At 41.6% G+C, this 18,021-nt stretch overlaps 1 protein-coding gene across 21 annotated transcripts in view; it reads left to right on the top strand.

The window, feature by feature from the left end:
* KCNMA1 (potassium calcium-activated channel subfamily M alpha 1) overlaps positions 1-18,021 on the top strand; it is a gene marked incomplete at both ends in the record, with an annotated part of 759,101 nt that overhangs the window by 509,725 nt on the left and 231,355 nt on the right. For 20 of the 21 annotated variants that reach the window (XM_080693568.1, XM_080693563.1, XM_080693576.1 and 17 more), the window contains 4 exons: positions 5,687-5,762; positions 13,192-13,267; positions 15,630-15,800; positions 17,362-17,453. In XM_080693568.1, coding sequence (XP_080549694.1) covers positions 5,687-5,762; positions 13,192-13,267; positions 15,630-15,800; positions 17,362-17,453 — 415 coding nt within the window. Of the gene's footprint in view, positions 1-5,686; positions 5,763-13,191; positions 13,268-15,629; positions 15,801-17,361; positions 17,454-17,552; positions 17,645-18,021 lie in introns of all 21 variants that reach the window. The other variant, XM_080693571.1, reaches the window with a different exon arrangement.

Genomic DNA, 18,021 nt, shown 5'->3' with positions numbered 1-18,021 from the left:
CTGATTATTTGATTATAAATTCTAAACTAGAAATTATTCTCCTCATGTTATTAAGACAACTTCATCCCTAATTCTTCAGAAGAATAAATTATTTTATAAGTAATCTCTCATTATACTATTAATTTCTTCTAATTTATGGTTAAGTTGTATATTCTTTAGAATTAATTTGAGTAGACAAGTAGTGTGCCAAATGGGTAGATTATTAGTTTTAAATTGCTCAAGTAAAAACACGTTTGCTTTTGAGGGGGATAAAATAAAGCTTGGTCCTTTAATCATACTCTTATCCAAAATAGTTAAATGTGTCAATATGGATTGGCAAGTTAAAGATGAAAGAAGAAAAGGTTTTGAAACCAATGTTTCCCAAATGTGACTACACATTAGGAATCGAATTGTACAAAAACTCAAATGCCTAAATTGTTTCTGGATTAACTGAGTTAGAATATGGGGGTAGGGCTGGAGACTGGCCTTAGTGCTGTTTTATTTACTTTTTATTTTTAATTTTTAATTTTTATTTTTATGTGGATCATATTGAAAATGGCATGCATTCACACAATGCTGGGCACTCTCCCCCAATCCTCACTTTCCCCTTCCCCCTTCCCAACAGTGGTCCAGGTTGACCATGCCACATTCACACTTATACACATACTCGGATGTCGCTCCTCCAGGTAGTCAACCTCAGCCTCTTCCTCTCCTTCCCTTCCTTTCTAGCTTTGCTGAGGTTTCCCCTCCATTACTCTCTAGTTTTGGTATATTAGAGAAAATTTATGTTCCTTCTCTTTCTGTGCTTGACTGATCTCACTTAATATTATAATTCTCCAGGTCTTTTCATCTTCTTAAGAGTGACATGATTTTGCTCTTCTTTATTGCTAAGTAGAATTCCATTGTGTGTATGTCCCATAATTTTGCAATCCCTTCATCTGTCGATGGAGACCTAGGTTGGTTCCATACTTTGGCTATTATGAATTTAAAATCCCCTTCAGGTTGAGGCTGGTCTGGGAATCACAGCCCTACAGCTTTTTCTCAGAGTGTGTTCTAATGGCCCCAATTTGGAGCTGTTGGCAGTGCATACTGTTAGGCCTTGTCTCAGAACCACTAAGTCCTAATCAGTGTTCACAAAGCCCAGGGGATGCCTGTGCACAATGAAGTAGAATGGCAGGCTTCCAAGACAGGTGGAGCCAATTAGTCTCCATGGCTTATTTACACAAATAAAATTTCACTGGAACACAGCCACACCCATTTGTTTACTTGATGTTTACAGGAAACTTGAGTTGTTGTGACAGAATACAAAATATTTACTATCTGCCCATTTACAAAAGAAGTTTACCATGCTTCTCTACCTTCTTGCCCTCAGAGCTTTAAAACTCCTTCTCCTGAGCTGCACCCAGGCCCATTAAGTCAGAATGAAGGGGAGCAGGCTGAGGCCCAAATATCAGTCACTCTCCAAGCTAGACCAGTCATTTAAATATGCAGCCAAGGTCCAGAGCCACTGCCCTAAGAGTACAAAGAGAAAATGTAGATGCAGTTAAAAACAAAAAACAAAAAACAACCAGCAAGATGATATGGCCTTTGGGAATATTAAAAAAAAATAAATAAAAGGAAGAAAGAAACATTGACTGGGCGTGGTATCCCATGCCTGTATAATCCCAGTGCTTGGGAGGCTAAAACCAGAGGATTGCAGATAAGAGACCAGCCTCTGCAATTTGGTTAGGCCCTCAGCAACTTTTGAGACTTAGTTTCAAAGTAAAAATAAGAATGGGTGTAGCTCAGAGGCAGAATGAGCCTGGATTCAATCCCCAGTACGAGAAAAAACAAAGAAAAAAAGAAAGATAATGGAAATTTTGATATATTTGACCTTTTAACAAATTTTAGAATAAAATAGTAACAGAGTATAGTTCAGAGGCAGAATGAGCCTATATTCAATCCACAGTACCAGAAAAATAGAAAGAAAAAAAAGAAAGAAGGAAAGAAAAAAGAAAGATTTGATCTTATAACAAATTTTAGAATTCAGGAAAAAAAACCACACTAAGAAAAATTTTAGACTTGAAAAAAGTTTTAAGCAAAATTAAAAGAAGAATGATGAACTGTGGGAGATATAATATGTTCGTTTTATTTATTTTAGTTTTTTTGTGGTACTGGGTATTGAACACAGGGGCATTCAACCTCTGAGCTACAACTCCATCCCTATTTTTCATTCTTTATTTTTAAATAGAATCTCACCAAGTTGCAGAGGGCCTCACTAAGTAGCTGAGGGTGGCTGTGAACCTGTGATCCTCCTGTCTCAGGCTCCCAAGTACTGGGATTACAAGCACGTGCCATCATTCCCAGCTTAATATTTTCATTTTCATTTTACAAAAGCTATTATTGCTGGGCATGGTGGTGCACACCCTTAATCCCAGTATTTGGGATTAGCTGAAATCTTAGGTTAGAGGACAGTCTCTGCAATTTAGCAAGACTCTCAGCAACTTAGGGAGACCCTGTTTCAAATACAAAATCTAAAAAGGGCTAGGGGTGTAGCTGGGAGGTAGAATGCTCCTGAGTTTAATCCCCAGTACCAAAATAAAGGGCTATTACTGAGAATAAAATGTATACATAGGCAAATTAACAAATGTCACTATTAAATCCTTTAAAGAAGAAAATAAAATGATTCATAACTGTATGGAAAATAATTAACTTCACTTGTTAATATAGAAAAGCACAACAAAACAACAGTGAGCTTGTATTTGGGGGGCCTATTAAATTAGGACTCTTACTTTCCCTTCCTTCCTTCCATTAAACCAATGGGGATGTGGGCAAAAGAGCTTTTGCATACTGATGGGAATGCAAGTCCCATCAAGATTTGATACATCTTGTCAAACTGTTCTAATGAAGTTATGTGGTGCGTACTCGATTTTTGGTTCTATAAAATGTATGTGCACACACACACACATGCACATGTGTATGCACACACAATTTTCAGGATTAAACCATGCATGAGCAGCTAACACATTATTCAATGTTTCGGTGTCAACTGCCAGTTTTTTTTTTTTTTTACTCTAAGTCTCTTCACTAGTTATTTTTTCTCACAGCAGCAAGAAACAACAGTGCCCATGTGAGATCACTGACCTACTTTGTCTGAAAATTTTAAGTATTGCCCAGTTGTTATTTGTGTTAATCAGCTTTCCCTTGCTGCAATGAAATACCCGAGATAAACAACTCATAAAGAGGAAACGTTTATTTTGACTCATGGTTTCAGAGGATTCAGTCCATGGTCATTTGACCCTATTGCTTTTGGGAAAAAGCAGCATAATGTGGTGGGAACGAGCAGTAGATCAAAACGATTCACTTTGTAGCCAGAAAGTAAAAGAGAAAGAAAGACAAAGGGGCTGGGGTCCCATTATCCTCATCAAGGCACACCCCCATGACCTAGCTTTCTCCCACTAGGGCCCATCTCCTAAAGGCTCTACCACCTCCCAATGCATCAGAGACTGAGGGCCAAGCCTTCAACAGGTGAACTTTTGGGGGAAATTTAAGATCCAAATTGTGACATCACGCAACACTTATCGTCATGTAAAAATTGTCTTTCATCATTAGTAAAGACTATCCCCAACATTAATGCTTTATTTTTATTGGTTAATTGATGTTAATATTTAAAATTTAGGGGGGAAAGGTCAAATATTTCTTGGCATTGGTCTTGAAGAGATGGTCATTCATTGTAACTTTTAATCCCAAGTCATTTTTTCCCATCTAGGAAGTTCTTCCTGTATCTCTTACTTGTGATCTAGGTGTTGTTTGTACTTCCTTCTGGAGCACATTTTATTCATATGTTGGATCTCTGCTCTCTGCTCCATTTTTTCCCGTAAGTTTCATCTCATCTCCCCCTTTCCCCCGAGATTACTTCTCAATTTTGCTCTCTGCTCAGTGTTCAGCGGCATTGAGCTGGCTTTTTATCAGTCTGGTTATGGCCGATTTTGGCTCCTGAGCCCTTTTTTTATTTCACCAGAATCCCTTCTCATCTCTGAATTTTCTGGCTTAATAAAAGTTATATAAGTATTATTTGGCATGGAAGGTGAATGTTTTTAGAAAAAAAAAATCTTCCATTTTAGAAGGTGAATCCTTTTCAGATGAGAACGATTTCTTTTTAGCCACTATCATTTTCTCCCTCTCTTTGTACTGTCAGACTTTGCCTCTGTGGGATTCAAGTTAATTTTTCTTTATTAACCAAATGGTTCTACATTGGGCCTGCTAGCCTGCTCCTTGTTCAAGCAGAAGGCAACTCAGCTTCATGCTGGCGTCTCCAGTGAGTCCCTCCCTTCTTCCCACCAAGTGCTTTAGACTCCCCTCTCTCCCCTCTACTGTTTTGTATAAGTGGCTGGAGTAAAATCTCATACTTACCCCTGCTTTCCTCGGGATGTCAATCAGCCAACTCTAGGTTAGCACCTCCTTTGGCACTTGGAGGTACTTAATAAAATGCTCTTGGAAATATGCAAAAGAAAATCCCCAGGAGAGCAAGTATGATACACAGCATGTCTCAAAGCTGTGGCATTCCATACCTTGTAAGTAAGTCTCCTGTGCTCTGGTCAAGCATCAAACCATGACTGACTCCAAATAATTTTGACTCATGAATTTGACCTCAGTAGAAATAGAGTTTACTCTTGACTTTTAAAAAAACAGGAATTTAGAAGTTGAGCATGGTGGCACCTACTTGTAATCCCAGTACTCGGGAGGCTGAGAAAGGAGGATCACAAGATCAAAGCCAGCTTCAGCAATTTAGTGAGGTCCTTTGCAACATAATGAGACCCTGTTACACACACACACACACACACACACACACACACACACACACACGCGCGTGCACGCACACACGCACGCACGCACACACGCACACACACAATAGGGCTGAGGGTGTAGTTTAGAGGTGGAATGTACCTGAGTTCAATCCCCAAGATCACAAAAAGGAGCATAAAAAGTTTATACTTTAAAAAACTCTTTTTTGTGTTGTTTTGCTCCCCCCTCCTTCCCTCTCTCCTGCCACCTAGAATCACAAACTCTTTGATTCAAGAGAGGCTGTGAATGTAGAAAGGACAAATATTCATCTTGGCATTAGTGAAAGTGTAATATTTAATTTTTTAGAAAGTATAATATTTAAATTAAAGTTATAGAGTATATCTTATCTGGTTTCTTCTTCTTTTGATTGGGAGAGAAAAATGAAATCTCGTAAAAAAACCAAACTAACAGATAATGCTGCAGGCCATTCTCTTCATTTTATCAGTGCTGAAAATAAATATTAATAAAGTCCATCAAAGACATAAGGTTATCCGATTTATCCTTAATCTGCTTTTAGCACAGAGGTTATCCTGAGTGATCACAACTCCCAGTATTTTTCAGAGGCAAATTTCTGCCAGACCAGCGGGAAACTTAGAAACCGTGCTTTAAATCACAGCTCCCCACAGGAGAAGGAAACCTCTTTAACCTGTTCTCCTCTACCCCTAACTTTCCCCTTTCAAACGGGCCATCTTAAAAGAAAACATCCAGAATTAGACCCATCAAGAGTCAGAATGAAGGAACGCATCCAAGGTATCAGCTGATTTATCCGCTGCAAGCCCTGCATATTCCTCTAACCCTGGGCAGCTGCAACTCAGAGAGCAGACCGTGAATACTAAAACTGTGCAAAGAAAGCAACGCATCTCTGTTTTGTTTCTCTTTCCAGGTTTGAGATTTCTAAGAGCTCTCAGACTGATACAGTTCTCAGAAATTTTGCAGTTTCTGAATATCCTTAAAACAAGGTAAGATTTTTTTTTCCATATATCTTCCCCAATTACAGTCCCCTGTGCCAAGTGGTAGATATCAGGTGTGTTTACTTTCAACACAGTCGAATTAGAGTTAAGTTATCCATAGGGAGAGGAATGTAATGCAGAGATGGCGAGGAAACCTGGGCAGACTTGAGTTGCTCTCTTCAGCAGGGCTACTAGCTGCATAGTAAAAAGAGAGGCACAGCCGTGTGTGGGGGGAGCAGGGACAGTTGGGGGCACATGGCTGATATTTGGGTACCAAGTGGGTGCAGTGAGATGAGTCATGGCATCTTGGGGAGAGGTGAACAATGGATGGGTGAGGGATAGACTTGCTCCTTGCTTAGGACATCCTTGCTGCCAGATCCTAAATCTCCCCTTTATTACACCACTAAATAAGAAATTGAAGTTGGTCATAAAGGCAAGAGAAGCAATGCTGTTTGAGAGGCAATCACAAACCTCATACGGCAAACAGAGAATCATTTCATTTCTAAGTACATTTTAGGTGTTCACTTTATATCCATAGAGCCCTTGGGGTTTGCTCGGTGAATTGCCTTTTGGGGAAACCCTAAAAGCCTCCAGCTGCAAGTACCATGACTACTTCTGTTAACTCTGTTATGATCTGAAAAACACAACTGGGCCAGGAGCAGAATCCCCCAGAGGACTCCTTGCCTGATGACCTGCTGGCTGGCGGAGCTGGCCTGAAACCACGGCTGCGCTGACGAATAAACTAATAAAAGAGCTCAGACGTGCTCTAATGGAGAATAAGCACGCGCCATAAATTTCTCTTCCAGGAAATTACACTCTTAAGAAGCTCCCCGCTAATGTTCCATTTCCCTATGGCTTGGCCTTAATGTGTTTGATAAATGATTGAGTCATTTATAATTAATATACCTATGTTTTGAGGACCTTGGTTTAGCATCAGTATTTCCCAGTAACAAAGTACACATCCAACAGACATAACCAACTACTGACTTTCTCCTTTGTGTGTCAGTGGGGTCTGGTTTTGTCTTAATTCCAAAGTGTTGTCCCTTCCCTGTCTATTCATCACTGTGAATGATCGTGGTAAAATTTACTTTCTTTTAGTCAAGTCAAAAATAAAAAGGGTGAACCGGGCGTGGTGGCGCATGCTTGGGAGGCTGAGACAGGAGGATCGCACAGGTTCGAAGCCAGCCTCAGCTACTTAGCAAGGCTCTCAGCAACTCAGTGAGACCCTGTTTCCAAATAAAATATAGAATAGGTCTGGCAGCATAGCCCGGGGGTAGGAAGCCTCTGTGTTCCACCCTCAGGACCACTAAATAAATAAATAAATAAATAAATAAACAAATAAACATAAAAAAATAAAAGGGTGTGTAATGCCACTGGTGTCCTTTAAAGTATTTCTTAGTCCCCTTTAGGTTTCATTATCCTGAGGTGAGAATTTGTTGGTTCTTCATTAGTGTGTTATACTACTTATAAATAGTGAATATTGCTATATTTTATATTTTCCTCTGAGCAACAATAGTCTTAATTTTCTATGTTTTTATGGCTCTTTTATGTAATAGGCTCATATTAATCTTAGAATCTAAATGATCAACAAAGCTAGCAGTCCAATCTTTATCTACATGATACTCTATGATTCTTGCACATTAGTCTATATTTTTAAAGACAGACTCTCTGGTGAGTACTCAGCACCAAGAATAAGCAGGGCCTTGTGCTTGAGACATGTATCATTCCTAGTGGGGATGGAGCTACATGAAACATCCACTCTAACATGTCATAGGATCTCTTCCTTCTCATTTCACATTCATCTCACAAATTAGGGTGACTTCTGTTCTCCGACACCAGCATCTTCAGAAGCTCCCAGTGCTCTGAGAAATAACATGGAGAGAACTGTGTTCTAAACCTTCTCATAGACCTCATGGATCCCTTTTGGGTTGCAGAGAAAGATGGGCCATCTGAATATTTGCCTTTTCACTAGGACACTCACTCATTTCCTTGGCAAAGATTCCTTTTTTTCTTTCTTTTGAATGCAGAAAATGGTTCTTTCATCCCTGACACGGCAATTATGGGTGCTTCGTTTTCTCAGTGCAGAAGGAAAAACATGGCAGCAGCCAGCTAGGGAAAGAGGTGATTTTACTCTGAGAGAGCAGCCCGTGAAGTGGAAGGCTAGTAGGCAAAGGAAACACTTGAAAACTTCACTGAGCTGTAAGAACTCTGGAAATTTGGGGAAAACTATTGGAACTCATCCTCTCTCCAACTGCCTGGCTCATCTCGGCTTTTTCCTTCTGTGCATCCTGAGCACAGGCCCTGAAGCCTGGGCGTAGAGAAGAGGAAGCACTGGGTCGTGCAGGTCTTTGGCCTTTGAGGGATTCTCTTGCGAGTCCCCTGTTCTCTGTTGCTTTCACAGTGACCTCCCAGGAGGCTGGGTGGAGTGATGAAAACATCTTTTTGGGAGAGTTTGTTGGGCTGTCTCCATCATCGAGTCCCTGCCAGTCTGTGGATGGAGGCTTTGTAAATGTGCTTTAAAAGAATGACTTGAAATTGAATTTCTGGTTCATTTGACCAAGAGGTAGAAGAAACAGGGAAGAGAAGTAGATGAGGTAGAAGGAGTGATAAGAAATTAAGGAGACAGCAGAGGGGATATCAGAGTGAATGGGATGGCAGAGGCAAGTCATATTTATGTGATCAGTGTCAGGTAGTTCCCAGACTGCAAGCCAACAGTGGATATCCTGAAAATGGCCTATTTTGGGGAGACCGGGAGACTCCTTGTCATTGTCTGAGCTTTCAGAAGTCTCTCGGTTATCCTGAAAACTGGCAAACTAGCTTCCAGGTACTGAACCACTTATTCTCCAGGCACAGCAAGTAGGCAGCTTTGCTTCTGGGCTGTAATTCTGCATTTCAGTGAATGCAGTAAGTATTGATGATTAAAAAATACATGACTCATTTATCAATTTTTTTTTTTGGTGGTACTGGGGTTCCTGGAAGCCCTTCTACCTCCGGGCTACACTCCCAGACCTAGTTTTACATTTTTTTTTATATTTGGAAACAGGGTCTCCTAAGCCAGCGCACGCGGCTGTCTTCGAACCTGCGTGATCCTCCCGTCTCTGCCTCCCAAGCGTGGGGATTACAAGCGTGCGCCACCACACCCAGCTATCAATTTTATTTTTTAAAATGAAAATTCTCGTATTGTTCCATCTAATTATTAAAGTAAAAGATGCTCACTGTAAATATTTCAAAATATGAAAAATGTAAAGGGGAATGTAAGATTGCCCAGCATCATGCCACTTTCGAGCAATTATTATCTACAATGTGACTTTTATTTTCCATATGTATGTACCATCATTTACCTAACCAATGTATTTGGGAGGGGGTTGGGAATTAAAACTTTACTACATATAGGACCTTAGAAATGGCTGTAAGGCAAAGTTTATGAAAAATATTTGATATGGAGACTGCAAATGGTGTGAGGTACAGGCCAGCGCATAGATTCCTGGATTGTACCGAGAGCAAGACAGAGATGATGAAGGAGAGGAAACGTGGTTAAACTTACATTCTAGAAAGATTCATTATTTCAAAACTGTTGAGAGAGTAGGTTTGTAGTGTCTAAGACCTCATATGCTATAACATTAGATAGGAGCAATAGTCCAGGGAAGAGGTGTCAGGGCCATAGGTAGTGCAGGTCAAGTGGAGAACAGGAAAAGGGATCTAGAGATAACTAAGGTAGGATTGACAGACTTTGATTTTATGTCTTATAGTTTGGACCATTCATTTAGGTGTGGTCCAGTCCAGTTGTCTTTTAAGATTGGAATATTTACATCTATTCAGCAAAGACAGCAACCAAATGAAATAAGGCCACCAGTACTTGGCTATCCCCTCATCCAGAAACAAAGGGAAATTGCTAAAGGGACCAATTTGTGCTTCCTGTGCACAGTGGATGACATTTTCAGTGTTATCTTACTAAATATACTGAGGGCAAAGCTGGCCCTCACCAGCTTTGGGTTTACAGCTGCCTCTCAGGAGGCAGACTCTCTCAGTACTGATAGAATCCTGCAAAAGGTTTCTGATCTACCAGCTTCCTCTGTCTGCACACTGATGATCCGCTGTGTCTGCTGATATAAATTAATTACTCCAATGGCCAGTGAGCACTCATGGGACAGGAAAACATAATGTAATGAAAGCATAATGATTTTCTTAAGATAGGTAAGATTTTCATGACAATATCACAATTTGTTTCTCTCTCAAGATATAGGAAGGGCCTAGAATCTAAGTGCTTCTAATAGTTCTAACTATGGGTAACTTCATGTTAGTCCAGACCCCTGGGCTTTCTTGTAACTATCTCCAGTTGGCTCTTCTGCCACCAGAATACAAAGCCCTGTTCCTGACCACCCTTTTCTGAGGAGTCCTACTCAAGCTGGCAAGGTGCACCAATCAGAGAACAGAGAAGGCGCACCAAGGGTTATATGTGCATCTTTTGCACATAGCTTCTAGCTGATTGCCTGGTTGTAGAATTTGATTTGAAAAGCAAATTCCTAAGACTCTTATGTCATAAAAATAATCAGATTTCAGTGCTGAACACGGACCATTTCAGCAACAGTGATTAAAACGTTCCACATACAGTGAGAACTCCCTTAAGCACCATTAATATCTTTGTGACAATCATTTAGAGACTACTAATCACCATATTTAGGTCATTTTCCCAAAGCACCAAGACACTCAGAGATGCCAACAGATTTAACATCTTGAAAGGACTCCACATGGACTTGGTGGCACACTGCTTTGTTCAGGCTCCAAGGATGCAGAAGTGTGTAGGTGAATCAATGTGGTATTTAATTCTCCCCTGAGAAGAACAACAGTGTTCACCTCATTCAGATCTCTCCCTTTGCCATTGACTACCTGTTCCTTACTTTCCAGTGTTAGGGCACATTTTGGAGAGTTTTTACAAGCTAGAAACAGGGACACGTTATGCTTTGTGTTGGTTTTCTATTGAGAAACATTGAGAACAGAATGTGGTAGTGGTCTGGCTGAAATGGGTCCAGCTTCTCCATTGCCAGGATTGCTTTACCTAATAGGTTCATGGTTGGATCCTTTATAGCTGTTTGCCTTATTTACACTCTGATAATCTCTGGTTGGCAGGGCTGTCTTTTCACAGAAAGAGAATTCTGGGAGCCGATGAGTTAGTCTCTTGGGCTGGTCAGTGGCTCCAGAGAGCAGAAGAGCTACAATTACATGATCTCTCAGCTCTAAGGCTGAGGTGGAAAGTGTTAAGCATTATTTTTCTTGGTTGGTGATTCCATTCACAACCACAGAAACTGCTTAGGGTTGAGATGAGGAGATAGCATGACTCAAGGTAGTATCTGGGACAAGAGTTGAAGGTCAGGATTTTGCAGCTCTGTGCTCACCCTTGGGAGTGCCAGCTTTTTATCAGAACTTCTGTAGTCACAGAAATGATAGCAGTATCAAGTGATGTAGCCATAGTGGATGGTACAGGAGGCCACCCTCTTTTCTGGGGTAGAGACAGCCCCAGACCGCCTTCCGAGACCTGGCCAACTGTTCCATTCTCAGGGAGCATTTTGAATATCAGCTTCTTCTGTTGTAGACAGGTTTTAATTGCAAATAATGGAATCCACTTCAGTATTGGGAACCAACTAGCTTCAGACATGTCTGCTTCAGACAGGCTTTAAATTCTCTCCTCGGGGGTCTGTGTCTCTCTCCATCTCTTTTAGGTTTTGTTCTTAGATAGGCTGTCTCTAGGGCAGATGGTCTACAGAGCTTTTAGGCCGATATGATTTACACATAAATCTGAGAAAGAGAATAACTCCCACTCATTTCTTGATAGAACCCACATAGATAGTTAGGAAAAAGCTTTCTAGTTGAGTAGAATTATCAACATAGCTATAGTAAATAGGCTGTGGTCACAGTTTTGAGAGTCTGTGTGGAAGAGTTTGGGTGAGAGGCTGGGACTCCATGGGGTCTTAACATGGAAGGACAGTGTTTAGACATCACACATGTCAGTCAGTGGGAAGCCTTTGGACAGTGCAGTGTCTTGTTGACCAGCAGCATTCAAGGAGAAACCCTCCGTGGGGTGACTAGGAAGGGTTCAGCAGGAGAGTACAGAGGAGGAGACCAGTTCACTTCGTCCATATTCATAAAGACCCTGCTCTGTATCAGGGACCCTGGGATTGTCCTGGTATCCAGACACACAAGGACCCTTTTCTCTTGGCTGAAGCTTAAGATTTAGTGGCTTCCAATTGATTCAGTGAATTGGTAGCAAGAACTACTACTACAAGGTTGTTAGGAAACAGGCTATTCATGCGGTCTCCTTCTCACTCTAAGATGGGGGATTAAGTACAAGGGGACATGGCACCTTCCAGCAGAGAGATACAGCATCTCCAGCTCCCCCAAGTGAGTGGGCCTCCCTCAGCCATCACAGAATTGGGATTTTGTGCTCAGAACCCACCCTGGCAGAGATTCTTAACAGAAATATTTATATAGTATCTGATCATATGGAAACAGACAAACCTGGAATATAGGACATTCTATAAGACAGCCTGGGTTCACATATAAACGTCACTAGAAACAAAAAAGGAGAGCGAGGGATATTTACAAATTAAATGATGTAATGCTGGGGTCAACAAACCATAGCCCATAGGCACATCCATTCTGCGAACTACTTTTGTAAATAAAGATTTATGGGAACACAGCCACACTCACCCTGTGACACACTGTCTAAGCTGCTTTCAAATCTCAGTCACAGAGTTGAGTTAGTTACAGCATAGACCAAAGCCTGGAAAGCCTAAGTGTAGCATATGAACCTAAGTAAGTTCCTCAATAAACAATTCCAGGGAAACTGGAGACATTTAAATAAGGGCTGCATGTTAGATTATGTTCCTGAATTGATGTTAATTTTCTTAGATGTGACAGGGGTATTATGGTTACATCACACACTGTCTTTCTTGGAAGTATAATGCTGAAATATTTAGAGATTATACTATGATGTCTACACCTTGTGTGTAAATGGTTCAGCCTAAAAATAAAAGTACAAGATGAAAGAATAAAAAAGGAAATGATAAAGTAAGAGAAAAAATATATAAAGGTGAAGCAGATGTAGAAAAATGTTAATAATTGGTCAATTTAGGTGAAGGGCATGCAGGTATTTATTATATTCTATAGGCTTGATGATTTTTTTTTTTTTAAATAAGAATTAAGCTTTTAAAAAGGTTTAACAAAATTCAAGGGGGTTGATTCAGGGGCCATTCTGAGTGACCCAACTGTGTTTTTTCTAAGGCCTTGTAGGGACCAGCATGCTTGGCCAATTTGTACCACCTGCAGGAATTAATTCTCTGGCAATGGATACAGCCTGCCTCCCCCCAAGAGGGGCATGGTGCAGGTGGCTCAAAAGGGGTCTCCCCTTTGTAATGTGGGGGCTTTGTTCTCTTTCTCACAGTAATTCCATCAAGCTGGTGAATCTGCTGTCCATATTTATCAGCACATGGTTGACTGCAGCCGGTTTTATCCATTTGGTAAGTGTTCTTGAAGATTTCAGCTCTGTCCGGGCCCCAAATAAGCCCTTTATGGAGTCATTTCAATATCTGGAATTTCTCTCACTGGAGAGAAACGTCATCTCAGTTGTAGACAGGAAAGGAGAAAGCAACCACACTATTGTCTGGGCTTCCAACGCTTTTACCCCAAACAAGTTCCAAATGGTGAGTAATGTTCACACCACAAACCTGCGTGTTTAGCTCCCAGTGTTGCAATAATTTGCTAGATTTTTTTCATTCTGTCTGCAATAACCTCAGAAGGCCACAAGATGGCAGTGCTTCCAAGGCAAAAGCAAAGAAAAATCTGGGATTAGGTTGAAAGTTTGACCCACAGGTCTTTGTAAACAAATTCAGATTCCTCAAGTTTCTTTCCACTTCCCCCTTATGAAAGGCTGCCTTTGATTCTTTTGCTTGATTACTTGTCAAGCTACTTCGTACCTCAAAAATGCTAATTCTTTTATATTAAAGACTCTTTGAAAGCCTTATATTATTAAGTCAAGCTCTTCTCACCTCCTCAGGCAGGGTTTCCCCCCTGCTTTTAGAGAGCACAGCTATTGTTGGAAGCCCGTTTCATCTAAACATAGACTGTTACCACTGGAAGGAGCCTTATCAAGCCGTGAAACTTTGAATAAAAGTGACTTTCCCTCTTTGAGCCTCATTTGCACATTTGTTATCCACCACTTGGAATTTAGAGAATTATCATGCAAAGGAAGCTGGGTTGGAGGAGGGGACAAATGGAAGTCACTCCCTTCATGCTGATGGGAATCTAGGCCTAACTCACCCTTCATCACCCTAATTCCTGTTGTAACCAAGCATCAAGTGCCCAAATCATGGAGAGTTGTCCTTAATGAGACAGTGACAAGTGTGCCTTACTATTATGTGAAATGCTTTCTGGTTTACCAGAAAACCTCCATAAGAAAGGCACACAGCGGCCAACATTTTGATGTGTGAAAAAGGCTAGATCCTGGCCACATTCTGCTCTGACAGAGCTGCAGGCCTGGGGCCGTGGTCCTTATGGGCCAGGCAAAGATCACAGGCATTGGCTCTGGGTGACTTAAGGCTGACATCTATCTGAGTAGAAATGGTATCACCATCACTACCTCTCTTCTGGGCGTGTCTAAATACCCATCCAGCCTTCTCACAGTCTTGCTGGCAAATCAGACACTATAGGAGGACAGGTAGGTGTTCCATGAAGTCCAAAGCAGCAGCGAGCAAGCTGCAGGCATCCCTGGACCGAAGCTCTCCAATCCAGCCACGCCTCTTGTTAAAATATCGCCCCCTGCTGGTCTCCCACTATAACTGTAGAACTGAGCGAAACAGACACTAGGAATTGTAACCTGCCCACAAAGCTGAAAATTATTGTCTGGACCTTTCCAGAAAGAGCCTGCAAACGCTTGGTCTAAAAGGTTGTGCAAGTGCAAATTGTTCCCATGAGCTCACTCTTTGTGCTCCCAGGGAAATTCCTGCAGCCTGAAGGGCAGACCCACTGTTGACATTCTATGAAGGAGGCAGAGCAGGCTCAGACTCAAGAGATGCTGTTTGGGCCGGGCGTGGTGGCTCACGCTTGTAATCCCCACACTTGGGAGGCGGAAACAGGAGGATCATGCAGGTTCAAAGCCAGTCACGCTGGCTTAAGAGACCCTGTTTCCAAATAAAAATATAAAAAATAGGTCTGGGAGTGTAGCCCAGAGGTAGAAGGGCTTCCAGGAACCCCAGTACCACCACCACCAAAAAAAAAAAAAAAAAAAAAGAGAGAGAGAGAGAGAGAGAGAGAGAGAGAGAGAGAGAGAGAGAGATGCTGTTCGGGTTCTGGCAGAAGGTATGAAGGAGTAGGGTTCATTGGGCATCTTCTTGGTTAAAAATGGTGAAAGGAGACCCCCTCTGTGGAGGGTTTTGGATTTCCTCAGGGAAGCCAGAGCCAGGCTTGCAGACTTAGCAGGAACCCACAGAGAAGGGGCAGGGAAGGATGCTTAGCCCCTTTCCTTGAATGGTGGCAAAGTCCTCTTTGAACTGACTTCAAATCTTTAACAGTGAGAAGAAAAATGGACTGGGGATGTTTCCTTCCATTTCTGTACATTCCTGTCTCTGCCTTAGTCAACCACCTAGAGGGCATGTCAGGTATTTCTTATGGCTACACCTCTTCTCTGTTACCTGCTCGAGGTTCTGAGCATTAGGCACACATTCAGTCCAGGGAAGCAAATATCTTGTGCTGAGGAGAGTGAGTGTCAGCAAGGAGCCTTTGGCTTCCTGGTTCATTGTGGTGTGTGTGTGTGTGTGTGTGTGTGTGTGTGTGTGTGTGTGTGTAATGTTTTTTTCCATTTTCTCCCCTCTTCCCTTCTTTTAGGTGGAGAATTCAGGGGACCCATGGGAGAATTTCCAAAACAACCAGGCTCTTACATACTGGGAATGTGTCTACTTACTCATGGTCACAATGTCCACTGTCGGCTATGGGGATGTTTATGCAAAAACCACACTTGGGCGCCTCTTCATGGTCTTCTTCATCCTCGGGGGACTGGTAAAAACTCTTTATTCTGATGTTGATTTTTATGGTCATTAAGACTTTCTATTATCTGCTTCCTTAAGCCTTGGTATTTTTATACCTTGTTTCCGCAACAGAAGGAGGTGATTGATTTAGTATTGCAATCAGGCTAAGTCCACCCAAATAGGATGATGACTTCTCTATATTTCTGTGGTATGTTACCCTTGGCCCATAAACCCAGGCATGTCACCCTTGTCAGGGACAGCCATTTACCCAAGAGCAAACCTAATTGTTTTAAGAAAGAGTTGCTATTAATAAGTGAAAGTAGTACAACTCAGCATTTGATATTCTACACGGACAGTTGCTGTCACCTGACCCTGGTAGATACTGCAGGTACTCTGTAGACAGTTTGCGGTTTCGAGAGTTTTCCCTTCCCCTTTATGTTCCTCCTCAAACTTCCAACAAACTCTGTGGCTGGTGCCTGCCCTAAAAAGAAAGATCCCCATGTCCGAAGATAGAAAGTGCTTTGGTCTTGCCCAAGTAGTCACCACCGTGAGTGGAGCATGGTTTCGTCAATAGCTTGCCCTGTCCTGAAGCGACATGTGGGGTAGTTTTCCTTCCTTATTGGCTTTACTGGCCTTTGCAGCTCCTTATGTAGCACTTCACTATCCTTATGCAATTCCAGGGGATTTCTGGCAATACACTGATGGTAGCATTTTTGTCCTTTGCAAGATAGTTCGGTTTAAGTTGAATTTTTTTGCTGCGCATGAGGTAAGTGATTAAAATCCCCATTGGCACACAGCTTTCACGTGTACACTGCACACACATTTGTACGTAGTGATGCATACGCAGCTCTCTGTTTTGTATGCATAGGATATATACATTGCAAAAATGTATATAAATGTGTGTGTGTACATGACACAAGCATTTCTGCAGCTTTTGTGAGGCCCAATAGATAAGGAGACCCATTTTTCCAGCCACAGAAAGATGTTTGTTGGACAAAACATGGCAGATTTGTGTGTCTCCTTGCTATCTTTTCCCCTCATGTCTTTTCCTAAATTTACCTTTTGTACTTTTTTAGTATATTTTTAAATGGAAAAGCTTATTTTTCTAATCTTCTTTCTGTGTCTATTGTCTCTGATCACTCATAAAAAACATTGATTCTCCTATGACATTCAAATGGGAGGAAAGGTCTTCTCTTGCAAAAATGCATGTGTGTGCATTTGCACGTGGGAGTTGTGTGCACTCGTGTTTAGTTTCATCAGCATACACCTCTTTTGCCTACTTTTCTTCAGGAAGAAGAGCTAGATGTCAGTATATTTATTCCCGTCTCCTTTGCATTTTTCTCAACCAAGATTTTTTCTTGCTTTTTTTTTTTTTTCCAGTTGTGTAGGTGGCTGATGTTTGTTTTGTCCTATGTACTTTCAGGAACTTGCCCTTTTTTGTCCTTTTAATTTTTTTATAATCCAACATATTAATATGCTTTCACAGGTCTAATCCTTTTGTGTTTTCAGATCTCAGTATTCCCTTCTGAAAAGGTCCCCCTTTCTTTGGCCTGTCTTTTTAGTCTCTCTTCTGTCTCCCCTCTTTTCCTCAGGCCATGTTTGCCAGCTACGTCCCTGAAATCATAGAGTTAATAGGAAACCGCAAGAAATACGGGGGCTCCTATAGCGCGGTTAGTGGAAGAAAGTAAGTATTCCAAGAGCTTTTGCTGCCTCCGCTGCGGTAGAATCCTCTCTGCATGCCATTTTTTTTTTTGGCTCTTGTTTCTCTGTTTCATGCATGTAGGCAATGTTTGCCCGCTACGTGCCCGAAATTGCTGCTCTCATCCTGAATCGGAATAAATTCGGCGGGACTTTTAACAAACATGGAGGCAGAAAGTAAGTCAGTGACATCAGAGAAGATGTGGTTGAGTGACTTCCAAGAGTCCCCTGGGGCGGTGGCAATGACTCCTGCCCCTCCCCCAGCCCACTCCGGTGGTTCTGTGAGGGAAGGCCCACATTCTGCTGGGGGTGTGATGTAAAGGTTACCCCAGGAGGCTATCATGCTCCAACTGACTCCCTAGTTCTTGTTGTATTTTATATATCCCAAGAGAGATGGCTCCATATACAACTGGGACCATATTTTCTATTCTAATCCTTAATGTAGTGGACCAGAATCATTTATTTAACAGGTCAACCTGCTCTGTAATTAAATTTCAGTCCCTCAATCTAAGGTGATGCCTTCCTATGGTGGTTTTTGTGCCAGGATAACTTAG

The sequence above is a fragment of the Muscardinus avellanarius genome (assembly GCF_963383645.1).
Source record: "Muscardinus avellanarius genome assembly, chromosome: 4".
Classification (NCBI taxonomy): Eukaryota; Metazoa; Chordata; class Mammalia; order Rodentia; family Gliridae; genus Muscardinus; species Muscardinus avellanarius.
Note: the sequence above shows the minus strand (reverse complement) of the source record. Positions and strands in the feature narration are given on the sequence as shown.